Source organism: Chlorocebus sabaeus, chromosome 6 (assembly GCF_047675955.1).
Source record: "Chlorocebus sabaeus isolate Y175 chromosome 6, mChlSab1.0.hap1, whole genome shotgun sequence".
Taxonomy (NCBI): Eukaryota; Metazoa; Chordata; class Mammalia; order Primates; family Cercopithecidae; genus Chlorocebus; species Chlorocebus sabaeus.
The window spans coordinates 52498689-52522407 of NC_132909.1; the positions used below are offsets into that span (position 1 = coordinate 52498689).

At 48.4% G+C, this 23719-nt stretch overlaps 1 protein-coding gene across 3 annotated transcripts in view; it reads left to right on the plus strand.

Annotated features, from left to right (window-relative positions):
* The window catches only part of DNMT1 (DNA methyltransferase 1), a 61687-nt gene that overhangs the window by 12163 nt on the left and 25805 nt on the right, over window positions 1-23719 (plus strand). For 2 of the 3 annotated variants that reach the window (XM_037992401.2, XM_007995208.3), the window contains exons 2-16: window positions 334-370; window positions 1824-1931; window positions 2149-2368; window positions 5173-5248; window positions 7243-7321; window positions 8893-8927; window positions 9602-9686; window positions 12211-12245; window positions 14179-14266; window positions 17395-17429; window positions 18008-18089; window positions 20916-20950; window positions 21273-21318; window positions 21414-21494; window positions 21569-21678. In XM_037992401.2, the coding sequence (XP_037848329.1) occupies window positions 334-370; window positions 1824-1931; window positions 2149-2368; window positions 5173-5248; window positions 7243-7321; window positions 8893-8927; window positions 9602-9686; window positions 12211-12245; window positions 14179-14266; window positions 17395-17429; window positions 18008-18089; window positions 20916-20950; window positions 21273-21318; window positions 21414-21494; window positions 21569-21678 (1152 nt within the window). The remainder of the gene's footprint in view (window positions 1-333; window positions 371-1823; window positions 1932-2148; window positions 2369-5172; window positions 5249-7242; window positions 7322-8892; window positions 8928-9601; window positions 9687-12210; window positions 12246-14178; window positions 14267-17394; window positions 17430-18007; window positions 18090-20915; window positions 20951-21272; window positions 21319-21413; window positions 21495-21568; window positions 21679-23719) is intronic. The other variant, XM_037992404.2, reaches the window with a different exon arrangement.

A 23719-nucleotide genomic window follows, 5' to 3' on the forward strand; every position in this document is an offset into this window, starting at 1 on the left:
GAGATCACACCACTGCACTCCATACACACGTATGTATGTATACACACACACATATACATATTCTGTTACAGAGCTGCTGTGTAATCTCACAGTCATCAGAAAAATGGCCCCCAAAAGGGGAAGCTTGTTCAGATCAGATGACTTCTTAGCATTAGGCATTCCAGTAGGACACTCTAGACTCTTGTGGGGAGACAAAAACCAGCTTAGGTTTTTCTAACACTCATACGTTAAACTTGTTTCTGTCCAAAACTTGTTTAGAACTGTGATATTCTTACAGGCAAATGAAGTTGCTTAACAAGTGTTTGTATTTTCTCCCCTATTTCTTCCTCCCAGGCTCAAAGATTTGGAAAGAGACAGCTTAACAGAAAAGGTAATCTCCACCTTAAAATTTTTCTTGCTACCAAATGTGACTGACATACTTTGTGGTTCACGAAAAGAGGTTTGTTTTCTTTAAATGGATTTCGCACTTTTTCCCATGATTTCAAAGATAATTTGGATACTCTTGGTGAATGTCAGCACTAATTTGCTGCTAATAGTTGGGTGGTTTTTTTTGTTTGTTTTTTTTTTTGAGGTGGTCTCACTCTGTCACCCAGGCTAGAGTGCAATGGCATGATCTCGGCTCACTGCGACCTCCACCTCCCGGGTTCAAGCAGTTCTCCTGCCTCAGCCTCCTGAGTAGCTGGGACTACAGGTGCCTGCCACCACGCCCAGCTAATTTTTATATTGGTAGAGATGGTATTTCACCATGTTGGCCAGGCTGATCTTGAACTCCTGACCTTGTGATCTGCTCACCTTGGCCTCTCAAAGTACAGGAATTACAGGTGTGAGCCACTGCACCTGGCCTGGGTTTTTTTTTTAAACCAATCTCAGTTCCTAAACAATCTACTCTGGATTGTAACTTGTCCTGGTAACACTGTTTTATTGTGTTTTTGTTGTTATTGTTTTGAGATAGGGTCTCATTCTGTAGCCCAGGCTGGAGTGCAGTGATACGATTTTGGCTCACTGCAACCTTCGCCTCCCAGGCTCAAGTGATCCTCCCACTCAGCCTCCCAAGTAGCTCTAACTACACTCAAGCTACCATGCCCAGCTTTTTTTTTTTTTTTTTTTTTTTTTTTTTTTTTTTTTTGAGACAGAGTCTGGCTCTGTTGCCCAGGCTGGAGTGCAGTGGCGCGATCTCGGCTCACAGCAAGCTCCGCCCCCCAGGTTCATGCCATTCTCCTGCCTCAGCCTCCCGAGTAGCTGGGACTACAGGTGCCCGCCACCACGCCCGGCTAATCTTTTTGCATTTTTTTTAGTAGAGACAGGGTTTCACTGTGTTAGCCAGGATGGTCTTGATCTCCTGACCTCGTGATCCGCCCGCCTCGGCCTCCCAAAGTGCTGGGATTACAGGTGTGAGCCACCGCGCCCGGCCAATTTTTTAGTATTTTTTGTAAAGATGGGATTTTGTCATGTCACCCCAGGCTGATCTTGAACTCTGGGGCTCAAAGCAATCCACTTGCCTCAGCCTCCCAAAGTGCTGGGATTACAGGTGTGAGCCACTATGCCTGGCCAACACTTTACAGAAGCACAATATTGTTCTTGTAAACCATGATAAGTCTCCATCTCACCTCCAGCTTTTCCATTTTTCACCACTTTGGAGACAGAAGTGAAATGATCCTAATGGAAATTCCCTTAACACATTTCATGACTGTGTTTTGGCGGAGACAGCATTGCCTGCCGTTCAGTCATTGTGATGTGACCAGGCAGCTCAGTAATTTGTGTATTAGTCCATTAGTGAATAGCGTGGGAATCTGGGGACCGCTAAACCTATATCCTTCCCTCAGGAATGTGTGAAGGAGAAATTGAATCTCTTGCACGAATTTCTGCAAACAGAAATAAAGAATCAGTTATGTGACTTGGAAACCAAATTACGTAAAGAAGAATTATCTGAGGTAAGTCAGTTCTCGGCATCCCAGCCTCTAGAAAAATGTCTCCTCCTAGTAACTTGTCTGTGACCACGGAGGCAGCAAGATCCCCAGCTGTCCTCATTGCCTGATGATGATGATGATGATGATGATGATGATGATGATGATGGAAACACATGTGTTTCCTTGTTCTCTGACACTTGTTTACATTCACTGCTACTTAAATTATCCTTTCCTGCTATAGGAGGGCTACCTGGCTAAAGTCAAATCCCTTTTAAATAAAGATTTGTCCTTGGAGAACGGTGCTCATGCTTGCAACCGGGAAGTGAATGGACGTCTAGAAAACGGGAACCAAGCAAGAGGTGAAGACCATAGAGTGGGAATGGCAGATGCCAACAGTCCCCCCAAACCCCTTTCCAAACCTCGCACGCCCAGGAGGAGCAAGTCCGATGGAGAGACTAAGTGTAAGAGCAGATGATTCCTTTTAATTGTTTTTGAGATGGAGTCTCACTCTGTTGCCGAGGCTGGAGCACGGTGGTGTAACCTCGGCTCACTGTAACCTCTGCCTCCCAGGTTCAAGAATCCTCCAAAGTGCTAGAATTACAGGCATGAGCCACCACGCCTGGCCCAGCTTGACTCTTTTTTTTTTTTTATGACAGGGTCTTGCTCTATTGCCTAGGCTAGAGTGCAATGGTGCCATCTCAGCTCACTGCAACCTCCACCTCACGGTTTCAAGCGATTCTCCTGCCTCAGCCTCCCAAGTAGCTAGTATTACACGCGGGCAGCACCACACCCAGCTAATTTTTGTATTTTTAGTAGAGATAGGATTTCACCATGTTGGCCAGACTGGTCTGGACTCCTGACCTCAAGTGATCCACCTGCCTTAGCCTCCCAAAGTGCTGGGATTACAGGCATGAGCCACTGCACCTGGCACCACTTGGCTCATTTTCAACCTAGAAGGAGGCTTTGGTAGCGTATAAGCGGGCAGTTAAACTTGGACCCTGGGTCAGTGTTTCCAGGTTCCTTTCTTGTATACACGTCCTCACTAGTAATTACTGGACACTTCCTAACTAAGATGTGTACATCTTTAAATTTTGTCTTAGCCGGGGGTGCGGTGGCTCACGCCTGTAATCCCTGCACTTTGGGAGGCCAAGGTGGCTGGATCACCTGAGGTCAGGAGTTCGAGACCAGCCTGCCCAACATGGTGAAACCCCATCTCTACTAAAAATACAAAAAATTAGCTGGGCGTGGTGGCAGGCGCCTGTAATTCCAGCCTGGGCAACAAGAGAGACATTGTCTCAAAAAAAAAAAAATTGTTTTTGACTAAGTTACAGCATTAAATTCCAAAACATGGCTACATGTGTGAGAGGTTGCAGATGACAAGTGCTAAAAATACTTAACTCCTTCTAAGACCTTATATGCCTGGTTAAACTAAACGTTTATTCTCAGACTCCTGTCTAGTTTGTAGGCAAAGGAACTCTTCTGGAATTTTTAAAAAAACAAACAGGATAGAACTTGAGCTCAGGTCTGGTTCTCAGCCACTTCATTTTTATTTTATTTTATTTTTATTTTTATTTTTTTTGAGACGGAGTCTTGCTGTGTCGCCCAGTGGCATCATCTCGGTTCACTGCAAGCTCCACCTCCCGGGTTCATGCCATTCTCCTGCCTCAGCCTCCCAAGTAGCTGGGACGACAGGTGTCTGCCACCACGCCTGGCTGGCTAATTTTTTGTATTTTTAGTAGGATGGGGTTTCACCATGGTAGCCAGGATGGTCTCAATCTCCCGACCTCATGATCTGCCCGCCTCGGCCTCCCAAAGTGTTGGGATTACAGGTGTGAGCCACTGTGTCCAGCCTTATTTTATTTTATTTTATTTTTTTATTTTATTTTTTGAGATGGAGGCACGCACTACCACGCCCAGTTAGTTTTTGTACTTTTAGTAGAGACGGGGTTTCACCATGTTGGCTAAGGTGGTCTCGACCTCCTGACCTCAGGTGATCCACCTGCCTTGGCCTCCCAAAGTGCTGAGATCACAGGCGTAAGCCACTGCACCCAGCTCTTTATTTTATTTTTTTTGAGACGGAGTCTCACTCTGTTGCAAGGCTGGAGTGCAGTGGCGCGATCTCGGCTCACCACAACCTCCACTTCCTAGGTTCAAGTGATTTTCCTGCCTTAGTCTCCTGAGTAGCTGGGACTACAGGCAGGTGCCACCACGCCCAGCTAATTTTTGTATTTTTATTGGAGACGGGTTTCACCATGTTGGCCAGGATAGTGTCTCAATCTCTTGACCTTGTGATCTGCCCATCTTGTCGCCCAAAGTGCTGGGATTACAGGCATGAGCCACTGCACGAGGGCTATTTCTTTTCTTCCTTTTCTTTTTTTTTTATGTATTTTTATTTTTTTTTGAGATGGAGTCTCGCTCTGTCCCCCAGGCTGGAGTGCAGTGGCTGGATCTCAGCTCACTGCAAGCTCCACCTCCTGGGTTTACGCCATTCTCCTGCCTCAGCCTCTCGAGTAGCTGGGACTACAGGCGCCCGCCACCTTGCCCGGCTAGTTTTTTGTATTTTTTAGTAGAGACGGGGTTTCACCGTGTTAGCCAGGGTGGTCTCAATCTCCTGACCTTGTGATCCGCCCTTCTTGGCCTCCCAAAGTTGTGGGATTACAGGCTTGAGCCACCGCGCTCGGCCTTCTTTTTTTATTTTTATTTTTAAGAGACAGGGTCTTGCTCTGTCGCCAAGGCTGTATGCAGTGGTGTGATCTTGGCTCACAGCAACCTTCATCTCCTGGGTTCAAGTGATTCTCATGCCTTAGCCTCTTGAATAGCTGGGATTGTAGGTGTGTACCACCACGCTCAGCTAATTTTTTTGTATTTTTAGTAGAGATGGGGTTTTGCCATGTTGTGCAGGCTGTTCTCGAATACCTGAGCTTGGATTATTTTCCCACCTCGGCCTCTCAAAGTTTTGAGATTATAGACGTGCGCCACTGTGCCTGGCCCACTTCATCTTTTGGTATTTTAACAAGAGGTTCTGTTTCCTGGCCGCCTTTAGCATTTGGCCCCTCAAATAACTGACATGATATGGCTCAGCAAACTGGCAGGTGCTAACTGCTGACATTAGCAAGCTGGTTATTGACTAGAATAAAAATGCAAAGATGCTTAGTCCTTAGAACCTGGCTTCCTGCAATAGCTTAGTAATGTTGAACTGCATTATTGCTGTGGACTTTCTATTTACAGTGGCTTTTTTTTTAAATATATTTTTTTCTTTAAACAGCTGAACCTTCACCTAGCCCCAGGATTACAAGGAAAAGCACCAGGCAAACCACCATCACATCTCATTTCACAAAGGGGTCAGTATATGATAAATTGGCAGCTGCATTTTTTTAGGGGTCGGCCGTTTTGGGATGGAATAGGTAGGGGGTCACGTGGCAATTCTGTCTTCCATGTTATATAGGTTTTCATCTTGCAGTTCTGTTCACTAGACGTTTATGAATAGCATTTCTGAAAGCGTTACCTGATTTTACTCATATAGGAAAGGTGAAATGTACACACAATTATGAGTTTTGTATAATGAACCCTGAAATACCCATCTAGTGCCAACAGTTATCAAGTTACAGCCATTGTTTCATCTATACCCCTGTATTGTGTGTCCCCGCCCCACCTGGATTACTTTGTCCATAAATATTTTAGTATATTTCTAGATAGTGAGATCTCTTTTGACAACTTTTTTTTAATTACTTATATTTTGCAATAATTGCTAACATTTAGCAGTCTTCTTTTTTTTTTGAGACAGCGTCTGACTCTGTCACCCAGGCTGGAGTACAGTGGCACAATCTCGGCTCACTGCAACCTCCGCCTCCCAGATTCAAGTGATTCTCCTGCCTCAGCCTCCTGAGTAGCTGGGATTACAGGCGCATGCCACCATGCCTGGCTAATTCTTGTATTTATAGTAGAGATGGCGTTTCACCATGTTGGCCAGACTGGTCTCAAACTCCTGACCTCAGGTGATCTGCCCACCTTGACCTCCCAAAGTGCTAGATTACAGGCGTGAGCCACCGTGCCCAGCCAAAACAGTCTTTTAAACAAACCAAAGTATAAATAATACTGTTCTGATGTCTTTATAAAATGTAAGAATTCCCTACTATCAGATATGTAGTTGGTATTTAAATTTTTCCCTTTGTGGTGAACAAGCTGTGTGGCAAACAGACAGCGTTTGGTTGACTTGTTCCTTAAAGTTATAGATTCGTGGCCGGGCGCGGTGGCTCAAGCCTGTAATCCCAGCACTTTGGGAGGCCGAGACGGGCGGATCACGAGGTCAGGAGATCGAGACCATCCTGGCTAACACAGTGAAACCCTGTCTCTACTAAAAAATACAAAAAAAAAAAAAAATAGCCGGGCGAGGTGGCGGGCGCCTGTAGTCCCAGCTACTCGGGAGGCTGAGGCAGGAGAATGGCGAAAACCCGGGAGGCGGAGCTTGCAGTGAGCTGAGATCCGGCCACTGCACTCCAGCCTGGGTGACAGAGCGAGACTCCGTCTCCAAAAAAAAAAAAAAAAAAAATTATAGATTCGTTCCCTCCTATTTTACTTAAAATTCCTCACAGATTTTAAATTCCTCTTATCTTCTTGCCCTTTACTTGAAGAAATTCATTTGTCCAGCAGTTCCTAGATTGGGCCGATTGCATCTTTGTAGTGTTCCACAGGTCCCCTTGTCTTTTGTTCCCTATAAACTGATAGTTAGGATTACAGGCCTGATCAGATTCCAACTTTTTATTTTTTGAGGCTGACTTCATTTTTTTTTTTTTTGATATGGAGTCTTTCTCTGTCACCCAGGCTGGAGTGCAGTGGCATGATTTTGGCTCCCTGCAACCTCCACCTCCCAGGTTCAAGTGATTCTCCTGCCTCAGCTTCCTGAGTAACTGGGATTACAAGTGCCTGCCACAATCCTTGGCTAATTATTTTTGGTAGAGACAGGGTTTTACCATGTTGGCCAGGCTGGTCCGAAACTCCTGAACTCAGGTGATCCTCATGCCTTGGCCTCTCAAAGTGCTGGGATTATAGGTGTGAGCCACTGGTACCTGGTCTGAGGCTGACTTTATGGATGGTGCTGTGTTCCTCCATCAGAAAGGTGTGTAACATCTCTTCTGACACTAGCAGCTGTTGATCAGTGTTTAGACCCATGATTTCTTAGGACTTACAAGGTGGCAAGACAGCATTCTAAACCTGTCATTCAGAGAAACATTAAACTTGAAGCCTCTTTCAACATCCTGGGGAATGAGGGTCCACTCCAGGCCCGCTGGAGGCCTAGGGTCTTGTTCCACTAACGGTCAGCCTCACTGTGTGACAGCCCTGCCAAACGGAAACCTCAGGAAGAGTCTGAAAGAGCCAAATTGGATGAGTCCATCAAGGAAGAAGACAAAGACAAGGTAGGGCCGGTGCTGTCATTTCCTGACTCTACCTTAACTTGGTATTTGATGATTGTGACTTCATATGTGGTCTGTTCAAGTAAATAAAAACCCTGTCTAGTTAGGGCTCTCCAGAGAGACAGGACCAATAGAATGTATATGTGTGTATACAGATAGATACATATGCACGTGTCTGTGTATATAATTTATTTTTTTCTTGTTTTCGTTGGAATATATATTTATGGGGAGAGACTTTATTTTGAGAAATTGGCTCACAAGATTGTGAAAGCTGGCAAATTTGAAATCTGCGGGGCAGGCTGGAGGCCCAGGGGAGAAATGATGTCGTAGCTCGAGTGGGAAGGCAGTCTTATATACATACCTGTTATATGTATGTGTGTGTGTATATATATGTATGTATGTGTTTGGACTTTTTTTTTTTGGAGACAGAGCTTTGCTCTTGTTGCCTAGGCTAGAGTGCAATGGCGCAATCTTGGTTCACTACAACCTCAGCCTCCCAGGTTTAAGCGATTCTCCTGCCTCAGCCTCCCGAGTAGCTGGGACTACAGGCGCGTGCCACCACACCTGGCTAATTTTTGTGTTTTAGTAGAGGTAGGGTTTCACCATGTTGCCTAGGCTGGTCTCGAACTCCTTGAGCTCAGGCAATGCTCCCGCCTCGGCCTCCAAAAGTGCCGGGATTATAGGCGTGAGCTACCATGCCCAGCCAATTTTTTTTTTTCTTAACTTTTTTTTAGACAGAGTCTCACTCTTTCACTCAGGATGGAGTGCAATGGCACGATCTCAGCTCACTGCACCTCTGCCTCCTGGGTTCAAGTGACTCTCCATCCTCAGTCTTCTGAAGTAGCTGGGACTACAGGCATGTGCCACCATACCCAGCTAATTTTTATATTTTTAGTAGAGATGGGATTTCACTGTGTTGGCCAGGCTGGTCTTGAACTCCTGACCTCAAGTGATTCACCTGCCTCAGCCTCCCAAAGTGCTGGGATTACAGTTGTCTTTTTTCTTTTTTTTTTTTCTTTTTTTTTTTTTTTGAGACAGATCTCATTCTGTCATCAGGCTGGGGTGCAGTGGCACAGTTACGGCTCACTGCAGCCTCAACCTCCTGGATTCAAACGATCCTCCCACCTCACCCTCCCAAGCAGCTGGGACTACAGGCACATGCTAATCAGCTAATTTTTGTATTTTTTGTAGAGATGAGGTTTCCCATGTTGCCCAGACTGGTCTCTAATACATAAACTAAGATGTATTAGTTTATAATACAAGATGATGCAAGATGTATTGACGCAAGATGGGGAATCTTTGATTCTCTTGCGTAGCATCACTAGGTGATCTCTATTGATGGGCAGTGTGCCTGCCTACTTCTCAGACCTGCCTTTGTTTTGGGGTTGGTGGGGATTAATACAAGAGTAAGAGTTTCTCAGATCTTCTCCCAAAAAACCCAGGCCCCCTCCTTTCCCACTCTTGTTGTAACCATGTCAAATGTGTTAATATTTCAACTCACACTTTTGGTGTTGATCTTCCCTTGAAACCAGTATTCTAATCTTTTTTGTTCTTCCTCCCTTCCCTCCACACAGGATGAGAAGAGACGTAGAGTTACATCCAAAGAACGGTAAGAATAGTTACTATGCCTTTCTTTTTGTTCTACGAGTTGTGTAATCTTGATCACAAAACTACTTTTTCAGAAAGTTTAAGGCCGGGCAAGGTGATTCATGCCTGTAATCCCAGCACTTTGGGAGGCCGAGATGGGTGAATCACTTGAGGTCAAGAGTTCAAGACCAGCCTGACCAACATGGTGAAACCCCGTCTCTACTAAAAATATAAAACTTAGCTGGGTGTGGTGGCACGTGCCTCTAATCCCAGCTACTCAGTAGGATTGCTTGAACCCAGGAGGTGGAGGCTACAGTGATCTGAGATCATATCACTGCAGTCCAGCCTGAGCGACAGAAAAAAAAAAAAAAAAGTTTAAAAAGAAGAACTTTATTGTGAGTTTCCAAGGCAGCCATATCCTTATGAAGGATCTGAATTTGGGGTCAGATCATTGATGTTTAGATTCAAGTACAATTCTCCTCTTTCCTTGGAAAGAATGAATTGAGGGCAGCTGGCATTCGAACCAGATGTAAAAGTCATATCAGATACTACAGATTAAATGAGTGTGTATCTGTCAGGGCTCCTGAGATAATGAAGGTTGCTTTTGGGGGTAGGAAAGAGGAGCTTTATGAAAACTGCTTCTTTGGGGAGGCTCCTGGCACTCACACTTGGGGTCTGTGTTATTTTGCTTGACAGAGTTGCTAGACCGCTTCCTGCAGAAGAACCTGAAAGAGCAAAACCAGGAACACGCTCTGAAAAGGAAGAAGAAAGAGATGAAAAAGTAAAGCTCTATCACCTCTAAGTTTAATTCTCCCCTAATCCTATATGGTCCCAGTTTCCTTCCAGGACATAGGGACAGCGGGTGGAGAACGTGGAAGAACAAGATGGCTTTTGCCAGTGATCAAAATGCCTTTGACTTTGGCTAAACACTTTTCAAACTTGTTTTTTCATGGTTCTCTACATGGAAGGTGGGTTATGAGGTTGTGATAGTGAGGACCCTTGTTACTTATTTGTGATTTTCAAAATTTCATTTTATTTAAATAATTTATTTATTTATTGAAACAGTCTCCCGCTGTGGAAACAGTCACCCAGGCTGGAGTACAGAGGTGCGATCCTGGCTCATTGCAACCTCTGCCTCCCAGGTTCAGGTGATTCTCGTGTCCCAACCTCCTGAGTCCCTGGGGCTACAGGCGCCAGCCACCACACTCGGCTAATTTTAGTGGAGATGGGGTTTCACTGTGTTGGCCTGGCTGGTCTCTGACTCCTCACCTTGAATGATCCATCTGCCTCGCCACCAAAGTGCTGGGATTACAGGCATGAGCCACCACACCAGCCAACCTATGCTACTTAATCAACTAGTCACAGAGCTTCAGTTTGTCACCTTGCCCTCTTGCTTCTCTGGCTAATGAAATCTTTGTGAGGATCTAATTTTCAGACATAGGAGGTGCTAAAATTCTTTTTTTTTTTTTTTTTTTTTTTTGAGACAGTCTTGTTCTGTTGCCCAGGCTGGAGTGCAGTGGTGTGATCTTGTCTCACCGCAACCTCCACCTCCTGGGTTCAAGTGATTCTCGTGCCTCAGCCTCTTGAGTAGCTGGGATTACAGGTGCCTGCCACCACACCTAGCTAATTTTGTATTTTTAGTAAAGACAGGGTTTCTCCATGTTGGTCAGGCTGGTCTTGAACTCCCGACCTCAGGTGATCTGCCTGCCTTGGCTTCCCAAAGTGCTGGGATTATAGGCATGAGCCACCACACCTGGCCTAAAATACTTTACAAACTTATTTTTTTGTGGTTCTCTACATGGAAGGTAGGGTATGAGGTTGTCATAGTGAGGACCTTTGCTACTTATTTGTGGTATTTATTTAATTTAATTAGTTTATTTATTTTGAGACAGTCTCCTGCTCTGTCACCCAGGCTGGAGTACAGAGATTCGATCTTGGCTTATTGCAGCCTCCGCCTCCCAGGTTCAAGTAATTCTCGTGTCACAGCCTCCCAAGTAGCTGGGACTACAGGCGCCTGCCACCACACCTGGCTAATTTTTGTGTTTTTAGTAGAGACAGGGTTTTACCATGTTGGCCAGGCTGGTCTCAAACTCCTGACCTCAAATGGTTCACCTGCCTCAGCCATCAAAGTGCTGGGATTATAGGCATGAGCCACCACACTGGCCAACCTGTGCTACTTAATCAACTAGTCACAGAGTTTCAGTCTGTCACCTCGCCCACTTCCTTCTCTGGCTGATGGGATCTTGGTGAAGATCTAATTTTCAGACGTAGGAGGTGCTAAAATTCCTTAGCATCATCCAGACATAAAGTTGCATTCTCCTCTGTGAAGTCAGACTAGCTCTTTCCCCAGTCTCTCTTCTTCTTTGTAAAATCTGAGTCTACAGGCACCCACCACCAAGCCCGGCTAATCTTTTGTATTTTTAGTAGAGACGGGGTTTCACTGTGTTAGCCCGGATGGTCTCGATCTCCTGACCTCGTGATCCGCCCACCTCAGCCTCCCAAAGTGCTGGGATTACAGGCTTGAGCCACCACGCCCGGCTGCAAAGCGTTTCTTAATATCGCTGACCGTTGTGATCTCTTCACAAACTACCACGTGTGGAGTTTCTGAGGGTTGGATTTGACTTGCCTGATTCTCTGTCAAGAAGTATCTAGTTCTTTAAATGCAACCTCAGGCTGGGCATGGTGGCTCACACCTGTAATACCAGCACTTTGGGAGACCAAGGCGGATGGATCACTTGAATTCAAGACCAGTCTGGCCAACGTGATGAAACCCTGTCTCTACTAAAAAATCTCTGTAAAAAGATTACACCACTGCACTCCAGCCTGGGTGACAGAGTGAGACTCCGTCTCATAAATAAATAAATGAATAAATGCAGTCTCAGAGGATGTGGTGTTGTGTCTCAGTTGGAGCTCCTTTCCAGATTGCACCATCGTATTTCATTCCTTTATATCGGAAGTGGAGATTTATAATAAAGTTACTTTCTGTGAGGCTATCAACACTTACTGATGACAAGTGGTAGAGGAATTTTGAAGTAAAAATACTTAAACTGCAGTGTTGTAGTATCTCCTTTCTAAGAGTTTCATTTCCTGTCTACTTACCCCACTGAAGAAGAAAGGAAAATCGCTGTCTCGAACACCTGGCGCAAGGGATCCTCCGACTTCAGCCTTCCAAAGTTCTGAGATTACAGGCGTGAGCCACCGTGCCTACCAGTAGACAGTCTTCACTCCCACCACTGGACTATAGGATCAGAAAGATCCAAACCAAATCAAAAAAACTAACTTGTCTTTTTTCCCTGCAACTTTAGGAAGAAAAGAGACTCCGAAGTCAAACCAAAGAACCGTAAGTTGTGCTTTATGTTGTGAAACTGAATTGCTAACATAAGTATCCTGGTAAAATAACGGGTTGGTGTGGAACCCTGGGCACTAATCATGTGTCTCCTAAGTGGGCGAGTTCTGCTTGTGAAAGGTGAGGACACCCTGAAGTGAAGGCTGAAGTTAACGTTTTTTTTCTTTTTTTTGAGACGGAGTCTTGCTCTGTCACCCAGGCTGGAGTGCAGTGGCCGGATCTCAGCTCACTGCAAGCTCCGCCTCCCGGGTTTACGCCATTCTCCTGCCTCAGCCTCCCAAGTAGCTGGGACTACAGGCGCCCGCCACCTCACCCGGCTAGTTTTTTGTATTTTTTAGTAGAGACAGGGTTTCACCGTGTTAGTCAGGGTGGTCTCAATCTCCTGACCTCGTGATCCGCCCGTCTCGGCCTCCCAAAGTGCTGGGATTACAGGCTTGAGCCACTGCGCCCGGCCCTGAAGTTAACTTTTATAAATTTTAATTTAATTTAATTTAGAGACGGAGTCTCCCTCTGTCACCCAGGCTGGAGTGCAGTGGTGCAATCCCGGCTCACTGCAACCCCCACCTCCCAGGCTCAAGCGATTCTCCTGTCTCAGCCTCCTGAGTAGCTGAGACTTCAGGCGTGCATCACCATGCCGAGCGAATTTTTATATTTTTAGTGGAGATGGGGTTTCACCATATTGGTCAGGCTGGTCTTGAACTCCTGACCTCAGGTGACCCACCTGCCGTAGCCTCCCAAAGTGCTGGGATTACAGGGTGAAGTTAGCTTCAATTTCTCCTCCCAACCCCAGGGCCCTCCTCAGGGTTGGTCACACAGCTGTGTGTTGTGTGGTAGTGAAAGGCCGTCGAGTGAGCAGCTGTGTCACTTACCTTTTGCCGTGAAAATGCTGTGTGACAAATGACTCCAAGGCCAGAGGCCTAGAACAGCGAGCATTTTTCAAGCTCACTTGTCTACAGCTTGGTGGCTGTCAGGTGATCTTGAACTGGCTTAGTGGGGACAGCTGGGCTGACCCAGCTCTGCCTCCACAATTTTGCCAACCTGGGTACACACTTGTGGCTGTGCCAGATCACAAGGGCAGAAATGAAAAGTAGCCCTTTTTCAAACCTTTCTTGAAAAAAGTTGGGCCAGGTGCAGTAGCTCGCGCCTATAATCTCAGCACTTTGAGAGGCTGAGGCGGTTGGATCACTTGAGGTCAGGAGTTCAAGATCAACCTGGCCAACGTGGTGAAACCCCGTCTCTAATTAAAAATACAAAAACTTAGCTGGGCGTGGTGGTGCATGCCTGTGGTCCCAGCTACTTGGGAGACTGAGGCAGGCGAATCACTTGAACCCGGGAGGCGGAGGTTGCAGTGAACCGAGATCACATCACTGCACTCCAGCCTGGGTGACAGAGCGAGACTCTGCCTCAAGAAAAAAAGAAAAAGAAAAAACAATTAGCTGAAGCAAATGTTGAGAGTGAGCCTGAATCCAGAGGTGGGCAGAATACCCCACCTCAGCGTCAGGGCCCTGGCAGAGGGGTAGGTGAAGACTCAGACCCCTGTGTGCAGTCAGCTGTCCATGGTCACTGACTGACGCAGATCGCACATCAGCGCAGCTCTCCTCAGCCCGGGCAGGCCAGACACGGGTCTTCCTCTACCGCAGGCTGGATTCCCATCAGGCCACAGAAATCATGGCGTTCCTTTGTCTACTTTTTGTATTAAACCACTGGCATCTCTGACCAACATTCAGATGGGGTGTTGACGGTGTTCCTGAAGACCTTGAGTCCTGGAGTAGTAAATGCCCTCTGGGCTTCCTGCAGTGAAAACTGGAGAGGCAGCCTGTCCTCTGAACCTGGGGAGCTTGTGTCAACCCTTAGGAGCTGTTGGCCCTGGTGCAGGGCGCCCCCTGCCGAGCTGACCAGCCTATGTGTGTGTTGTCTTCTGTGACAGAACACCCAAACAGAAACTGAAGGAGGAGCCTGACAGAGAAGCCAGGGCAGGTGTGCACGCTGACGAGGACGAAGACGGAGATGAGAAAGTAAAGGCGGGATCTTTGTTTCTGAACTCCCCCTTGTTCTTCTGCTCCTGTTTGCTTGGGCGGGAGAGTGCAGGGTGGGGATCTGTGTTCAAGTCCAGTCCCATCCACCCAGGCTCCATGGGGTCATCCAGACTCTGGGAAGGTCACCTTTTCCTCCTCTTGGGGGCCGGGATTTGTGGTTGGATGCCTGTGCCCAATGCCTAGTGAACACTCAGTTGTCCTCTGTCTTTCACACTAGAGAGGGTCTGTGTGCACCTGAGCTGAGATGTGCGTGAAGCATCCTCTCCTGAGGCCTCACTGCTGAGAAGCCTTGATACACAGTCAGCTCCGACACACATGTCAGCCACACCTCGATTTCTTTCCCAGCCTCCTACGTTCTTCTGAGTCTAGCTCTCCCCCTGCCAGCCTCCCCAGTCTAGTTCAGCCAAGTGCATATGTTTAAACCCTAAAGCATCATGTGGAGCACTGCTGGGCCTCTGTCAAAGTACAGGATGGCCAGGTTGCCTGCAGGCCCTCCTGCATGAACTCCAGGGAAGGGAGCTAGGTCATCGGTGTGGGACAGCGAGTCCCTATCTAAGAGATGCCGAAGATCCCAAGAGAGTCTCTGGGTTTCTGCCTGTTGCGATCTAGAGAGTGGAGCCCAAAGTCACGGGCTTGCTGGGTGACGAGCACGCTCACTTCTGACCTGGTCGCCGATGGGCTTCCATCCTCACCCTGTAGCGGGAGAGCCTTTGGTATTGCCTCCAGCCTCCTGTCCCTCATCTCTTCTGTCCAAATGTTGGGCACCTTACTGTCAGCACTTGCCTGGGATCCCTGGAGTAGTCACATTACTCCCTGCCCTCTATTGGAAACTGGCAGGGGCCTGAGCTCACACCGCCAACACTTTTGCCTCATGGTAGAAAAGGATGTGAGGGCTGCGCACGGTGGCTCACTACTGTAATCCCAGCACTTTGGGAGGCTGAGGTGGGCGGATCACTTGAGGTCAGGAGTTTAAGACCAGCCTGGCCAACAGGGTGAAACCCCATGTCACCTAAAAATACAAAAATTAGGTCGGCTTCATGGTACGTGCCTATAATCCCAGCTACTTGGGAGGCTGAGGTATGAGAATCACTTGAACAGAGATGGCAGAGGTTGCAGTGAGCCAAGATTATGCCGCTGCAGTCCAGCCTGGGCAACAGTGAGACTCTCAAAAAAATATATATAGTAATAATAATAAAAGCAGTGCCCAGAGAACAAGGATTGTTGGCTGCTTCACCCCAGGGGGCCCCTTGCACAGGAGGTGCCGTCTCTGCCTCCCAAAGCTCTAAGCACCACTGTCCCCCATCCCGAGAGACAGGGTCTTGCTCTGTCACCCAGGCTGGAGTACAGTGGTGCCATCACGGTTCACTGCAGCCTCGACCTCCCAGGCTCAGGTGATCTTTCCACCTCAGCCTCCCAGGTAGCTGGGACTATAGGCAGGCACCACTATGTCCAGCTAATTTTTTTTTTTAAAGTGTTTGTAGAGATAGGGTTTTGCCATGTTGCCTAGGCTGGTCTCAGTCAAACTCCTGGACTCAAGTTCTCCACCTACCTCAGTCTCCCAAAGTGGCAGAGTGGTAGGTTTACAGGCACGAACCATTGTGTTCAGTCTGTTTGGTTCATTCTTTTTTTTTAAAAGACAGTCTCCCTCTGTCATGCACTGGTTGACTCACTGCAACCTCCACTTCCTAGGTTTAAGTGATTCTCCTGTCTCAACCTCTTGAGTGGCTGGGATTACAGGCATGTGCTACCATGCCTGGCTAATTTTTATATTTTTAGTAGAGATGGGGATTTACCATGTTGGCCAGGCTGGTCTCTAACTCCTGACCTCAAACAATCCACCTGCTTCAGCCTCCAAAGGTGCTGGGATTACATGTGTGAGGCACCACACCTGGCCTGTTTTTTTGAAACAGGACCTTGCTCTGTTTCCCAGGCTAGAGTGCAGGAGTGCAGTGGTGCTATCATAGCTCACTGTAGTCTCCTGGGCTCAAGTGATCCTCCCACCTCAGCCTCCCAAGTAGCTGGCACTATAGGCATGCACTACTTTTTAAATTTATTTTTTGTAGGCCAGCCATGGTGGCTCACACCTATAATCCCAGCATTTTGGGAGGCTGAGATGGGCGGATCACCTGAGGTCAGGAGTTCGAAATCAACCTGACTATATGGTGAAACCCCGCCTCGACTAAAAATACAAAATTAACTGGGTATGGTGGCGCATACCTATAATCCCAGCTACTAGGGAGACTGAGGCAGGAGAATTGTTTGAACCCTAGAGGCAGAGGTTGCAGTGAGCCAAGATCACACCATTGTACTCTAGCCTGGGCAACAAGAATGAAACTCTGTCAGATAGATAGATAGATAGATAGATAGGCAACAGGAGTGAAACTCTGCCTCTCTTAGATAGATAGATAGATAGATAGATAGATAGATAGATAGATAGATGGGCAACAAGAGTGAAACTCTGTCTGATAGGTAGGTAGGTAGGTAGGTAGGTAGATAGATGAGTGAGCCTGGGCAACAAGAGTGAAACTCCATCTCTCTCTCTCGTCTCGAGAGAGAGAGAGAGAGAGAGAGAGAGAGAGAGAGAGATTTTTGTAGAGACAGGGTCTCACTGTGTTGCCCAGGCTGGCCTCGAATTCCTGGCCTCAAGCAACCTCCTGCCTTAGCCTCCCAAAGTGCTGGACTTATAGGCACATGCCGCTGCACACAGCCTGTAAATAAAGTTTTATTGGAACAGAGCCATACTTTTTCGTTTACATTTTGCCTGTGGGTGCTTTTGTGCTACCGTGGCAGAGATGATCATCCTGACACAGACCACGTGGTCAGCAAAGCTGAAAATACTGATCCTCTGGCTCTGACAAAAACAGTTTGCGAAGCCCTGGTGTAGGAGGTTGTTTAGTGCCCTCTTGTGAGTTTCAGGTGCGGAATTAAGGGAGGGAAAGTGAAGCCTTGTGTCTACCAGGTAGATCTGCCCAGGCCTGCCTGTCTTCCAGCTCCACAGTGAGGATCCCTAACCTGTAACTTTGGTGTTTGCATTTTATCTCACTCTGGCTCAGAAACTAATTTTTTCCCCTCTTTATCTCTCTACCGCCCCCCTGTTTTTCTCTCAGGATGAGAAGCAGCACAGAAGTCAACCCAAAGATCTGTAAGTGTTTAAAATGCTTGTGCTTTTGTGTTTTCTGAACCAGGAGAAAGCCTGTTCTAGGCCAGGTGCGGTGGCTTGCACCTGTAATCCCAGCACTTTGGGAGGCTGAGGTGGGTGAATCACGTGAGGTCAGGAGTTTGAGGCCAGCCTGGCCAGTATGGTGGAAACCCATCTCTACCAAAAATACAAAAATTAGCTGGCTGTACTGGCAGGTGCCTATAATCCCAGCTACTCAGGAGGCTGAGGCAGAATTGTTAGAAGCCAGGAGGTGGAGGTTGCGGCGAGCCGAGATCACGCCACTACTCTCCAGCCTGGACAACAAGAGTAAAACTCTGTCTCAAAAAAAAAAAAAAAAAGAAAGCAAGCCTGTTCTAGAAACCTGTGGTGATGTAGACATGTGCGGGGACCGTGGGGCCTCTGAAGGCCTCGTCTCAGGATGACAAGCTGGCAGTGTAACTGTAAAGCTCCCACGGGTATCTTGCTTTCTCCCGGGGAGGCATTAGTTTGTCATTTTCCGTGCGAGCTGGCGATGTGGTGTTCCTAAGCTGCTACTTGCTATGTATCTGTTCACCCTGCAGAGCTGCCAAACGGAGGCCTGAAGAAAAAGAACCTGAAAAAGCAAATCCACAGATTTCTGATGAAAAAGACGAGGATGAAAAGGTAAAGGGCTCACTTTACTTTCTTTTTTTTTTTTTCCAAGACGGGGTTTCGCCATGTTGCCCAGACTGGTCTTGGGAAAAAGAAGACTGGGCGCGGTGGCTCACGCCTGTAATCCCAGCACTTTGAGAGGCTGAGGCAGGTGAATCAGGAGTTCAAGACCAGCCTGACCAATATGGTGAAACCCTGTCTCTACTAAAAATAGAAAAATTAGCAGGTGGTGGTGCGCACCCATAGTCCCAGCTACACGGGAGGCTGAGACAGGAGAATCACTTGAGCACGGGAGGTGGAGGTTGCAGTAAGCCGAGATCTCACCATTGCACTGCAGGCTGGGGACACAGCAAAATTAGCTGGGTGTGGTGGCATATGCCTGTAGTCCCAGCTGCTTGGAAGGCTGAGGCACGAGAATTGCTTGCACCCAGGAGGTGGAGGTTGCTGTGAGCTGAGATTGTGCCACTGTACTCCTGCCTGGACAACAGAGCAAGACTGTCTCAAAAAAAAAAAAAAAAAAAGGGCTGGGTACAGTGGCTCACGCCTGTCTTCCCAGCACTTTGGGAGGCCAAGGCAGGCGCATCACCTGAGGTCAGGGGTTTGAAACCAGCCTGGACAACATGGTGAAACCCCATCTCTACTAAAAATACAAAAGTTAGTCAGTTGTGGTGGTAGGGGCCTGTAATCTCAGCTACTTGGAAAGCTGAGGCAGGAGAGTCGCTTGAACCCAGGAGGCAGAGGTTGCAGTGAGCCGAGATCACACCATTGCACTCCAGGCTGGGGACACAGCAAGACTCCTTCTCAAAAACAACAACAAAAAATACAAGGACATTGGTCTTATTGGGTGAGGCCCCACCTTTATTACCTCTTTTAACCATAATTGTCTCCTTAAAGATTCTATATCCAAATACAGTCACATAGCAGGTTAGTCTTAATGTATGAATTTTGGAGGGGACATGACTCAGTCTGTATACCCCCTCATCAATTGTTTGCTTACCCTTACATTTTAGTATTTATTTTTGAGACAGAGTCTCATTCTATTGTCGAGGCTAGAGTGCAGTGGTACAGTTATAACTACCATAGCCTCGAACTCCTGGGCTGAAGCAATCCTCCCACCTGGGCCTTCAAGGTAGCTGGGACTATAGGCGATGCCACTATACCCAGCTAACTTTCTATTTTTGTGGAGACAGGGTTTTACTGTGTTGCCCAGGCTGGTCTTGAGCTCCTGGGCTCAAGCAGTCCTCCCACCTGGGCTACTTAAAGTGCTAGGATTACAGGCATGGGCCACTGTGCCTGGCCAGTTATTTATTTATTTATTTATTTATTTATTTATTTATTTATTTATTGAGACAGAGTCTCGCTCTGTCACCAGACTGGAGTGCAGTGGTGTGATCTCGGCTCACTGCAACCTCCGTCACCCTGGTTCAAGCAATTCTCTTGCCTCAGCCTCCCGAGTAGCTGGGACTACAGGCGCTCGCCACCACACCCAGCTAATTTTTGTAATTTTAGTAGAGACGGGGTTTCACCACCTTGGCCAGGATGGTCTCAATCTCTTGACCTCGTGATCCATCTGCCTTGGCCTCCCAAAGTGCTGGGATTACAGGCGTGAGCCACCATGCCTGGCCCTGTGCCTGGCCAGTTATTTGTTTACCTTGAGGTGTCACTTATACAGGAAAGCTAAGGTTTTAAAAAATTGGCTTCCCCTCTGAATCTTTTCAGGAAGTTTTTGGTTATGAGATTTATTTATTCATTTATTTTGAGATGAACTCTCACTGTCGCCCAGGCTGGAGTGCACTGGCGTGATCTCTGCTCACTGCAACCTCTATGTCCCGGGTTCAAGCAATTCTTCTGCCTCAGCCTCCTGAGTATCTGGAATTACAAGTGCCCGCCTGGCTTAATCTTAGTATTTTTTCTTTCTTTTTTTTTTTTTTGAGACGGAGTCTCGCTCTGTCACCCAGGCTGGAGTGCAGTGGCCGAATCTCGGCTCACTACAAGCTCCGCCTCCCGGGTTTATGCCATTCTCCTGCCTCAGCCTCCCAAGTAGCTGAGACTACAGGCGCCCACCACCTCGCCTGGCTAGTTTTTTTGTATTTTTTAGTGGAGACGGGGTTTCACCGTGTTAGCCAGGATGGTCTCGATCTCCTGACCTCGTGATCCGCCCGTCTCGGCCTCCCAAAGTGCTGGGATTACAGGCTTGAGCCACCGCGCCCGGCCAATCTTAGTATTTTTAGTAGAGACATGATTTCGCCGCTTTGGCCAGGCTAGTCTGGAACTCCTGACCTCCAGTGATCTGTGTGCCTTGGCCTCCCAAAGTGGTGGGATTACAGGCATGAGCCACTGTACTGCGCCTGGCTATAAGATTTTTTTTTTTTTTGAGACGGAGTCTTGTTCTGTTGCTCAGGCTGGAGTGCAGTGGCCGGATCTCAGCTCACTGCAAGCTCTGCCTCCCAGGTTTATGCCATTCTCCTGCCTCAGCCTCCCGAGTAGCTGGGACTACAGACGCCCACCACCTCACCCAGCTAGTTTTTTGTATTTTTTAGTAGAGATGAGGTTTCACTGTGTTAGCCTGGATGGTCTCGATCTCCTGACCTTGTGATCCGCCCGTCTTGGCCTCCCAAAGTGCTGGGATTACAGGCTTGAGCCACCGCGCCCGGCCTAGATTTTTGATTATATGACTTTAGATGGTAGAGTGAATCAGAGCTCACCTGCTGGCCCTCTCATTCCCTCCCTCCCCCTTCTGTTTTATGATAATCACTTATACAAAGTTCTTAACACCGAAGCACTATCTGGGTGTGAAACACTCTTACCCTTTAATCCTCTTTTGTTTTCCCTGTGTAGGAGGAGAAGAGACGGAAAACGACCCCCAAAGAACCGTAAGAATTTATTCTTGGCATTATCCAAAGCAGATGCTAATGTTAAAATGATGGTTCTAGAACAAAAGGGAAAGGTTTTAGTAATTGCCAGAGCAACCTTGGGGAACAACCTTAGGCTCATTTTGGATTGGGTTGGTGAACATAGGACCAAGATGCGTCAGGCAGGACGCCCCTGCGGTGAAGAGCCACTGTGACCTCGCGCCTGGGCCTCACTGCCGCAACCGGTGCCTCCATGTGCCACAGGCGCCTCAGGCAGAAACCTCACAGGGGTGATTTTGATATTTTCTGAAACAATTAAACGATGCTGTGCTTTTCCCCCCAGAACGGAGAAAAAAATGGCTCGCGCCAAAACAGTCGTGAACTCCAAGGTAAATGTCTGCTGGAAATAAAGCTGGTGGCGGTGCTCACGAGGCGGCTGGGAGCGGCTCTCTGAGCGCCATCATCTGTGTTCTTGCTCCCACAGACCCACCCTCCCAAGTGCATTCAGTGCGGGCAGTACCTGGACGACCCCGACCTCAAATATGGGCAGCACCCACCAGACGCGGTACGTGCAGCTCTCTTCCCAGCCTTCCTCTGCCCGTCCCTCGTCCCTCTGCTCACCGGCCCCGTGTCCTTCAGGTGGATGAGCCACAGATGCTGACAAATGAGAAGCTGTCCATCTTTGACGCCAATGAGTCTGGCTTTGAGAGTTATGAGGCGCTTCCCCAGCACAAACTGACTTGCTTCAGGTAAGTGTCCTTTTGTGTGTGTGTTTCGTGGAAGGAGGCGCTTCCCCAGAGGCGTCTACGGGCTCAAGATTACGGTTTTTAGGGCCTGACCTGCAACATGTCTTAAGCTAACACTTCGTGGATAAGAGCCACCTTGGAGGGCTGGGCGCGGTGGCTCATGCCTGTAATCCTAGCATTTTGGGAGGCCGAGGTGAGCAGATCACTTCAGGTCAGGAGTTTGAGACCAGCCTGGCCAACATGGCGAAACCTACTGAAAATACAAAAAGTAGCCAGGTGTGGTGGTACGCGACTGTAATCCCAACTACTCGAGAGGCTTAGGCAGGAGAATTTCTTGAACTCTGGAGGCGGAGGTTGCAGTGAGCTGAGATCTGCACTCCAGCCTGGGCGACAGGGCAAGATTCCATCTCAAAGAGCCACCATGGAAAACCGGTGAAGGGACAGTAGAGCTTTGCTGATTTTTGGTTTGGTTTTTGGGTTTTTACACTACACATATTGCCCCTCCATTCTGCCTACATCCTGAGGGTCACATGCTTAGATGAAGGCCTGCTCTGTGCTAGGTACCAGTGATCTGGGTGTCAATGTAGCTGCTCAGATCCTGCCTTCACGGAACCAAAAATGGGTGATACCTGTTGGGTAGTCACAGCCATGACAGATTTTTAAAAAGCCTGGTTGCATGTAGAGAGAATGAGTGTGAGGAGGAAGGTCTGTGAAGACGTGAGAGGCAGTGATTTCAGTAAAGACCTTGTGAAAGAAGAGGCCGAGGGGATGGCCGGGGTGGGGCACCCTAGGTAGAAGGGGGCGTGATTACCAGGGCTCGGAGGGGCCTGTGCCAGCTGTGGAAGGTGAATGGCGAGCCTGGTGTGGTGGTGGGTTGGGGCTGGGCCACACAGGGCCTTGCAGACCTCAGCATTGACTCTCGTGTCCTCTGAGGGAATGTGCCTGGCGTCCGGCCCCTACCTTCACCGAGGCTTATGTCAGCTCTTGAGTGGGCAGAGGGCCCGTGCTCTCAGGCATCCCCAGCCCCATTTTGCTCCCTCTCCCTGTGGGTGCAATTACCTTACACGGCTTCACCTTGTTCTTCGTGGGAAATGCCTCAGCTCCAGGAACAGCCCTGCCTCCTTTTAGGCCTGGGTGGTGTTTTCCCTCTCTGTGAAGAGGAGGGGGAGGTGCCTTGGGGACCCCTGTTGGAAACACCCACAGGCAGCAGTTCCTGCACCCATTGGGAGGGCACCCACATGCTCCCTGTGCTTGGCTGATGGTTGTTCCCCTCCCTCTCCTTCTATGGGATCCCGATCCAGACCAAGATGCTGTTGCACCCACCAGCAACTGCTAGCCCCCCAGGCCTGGCCCAAAGCAGGGCCACACACCTCTGCCTGCTGGTGTGAGTGAGGTGTGCTGTGGTGGGCAGAGCTGGCTACCATGCCCCAGGGCCTCACTCTGGCCTTCATCAGGACAAAGGCTCGGGGGAGCCTGGGGCTGAGGCTGCCAGAGTCCTGATGTCTCAGCTTCCTCCCTGAATTGAGATCTATCATAGATTTGTTCCTGGAGCATGGGATGGTGGCCTGGAGGACACTTTACAGGAGTCACATGCCTTCTGTCCACTGGAGTTGGGCTGCCTGGGTTATTTAGGGACTCTCCATGCTGCTGTACTTGGCCTGAAAGTGGCGGATAGAAGCCACTCATGGGTGGGGTCTGGCCTGCGAATCAGTGGGTCCTGCCACTGCCTAGGACTTAGAACTTCTCTCCCATGTCTCCCCATGGAGAGAGCCTCCAGCCCACCTGTGCAGCGGGGAGTGGGACCCCCTCTTCTGTAGGCCCTCCCTTGATCTCCCTTGATCCACGCTGTCTTCATCTATCTGTCTCCTCTTCTGGGCCGTACATCCTGAGGGCAGGGCTGCCACCTATTCTGTCTGCCATGCCTGGCACGCGGTAGGGGAGCTCCGCAGGAGGTGTTCAGTTTTTTGTTTGAGCATTTCTGGTTTTCAAGGCACTAAGCCCGGTGAGTGTGGTGGAGGGGTGCTCTCCAGAGACCTGTGCAGGC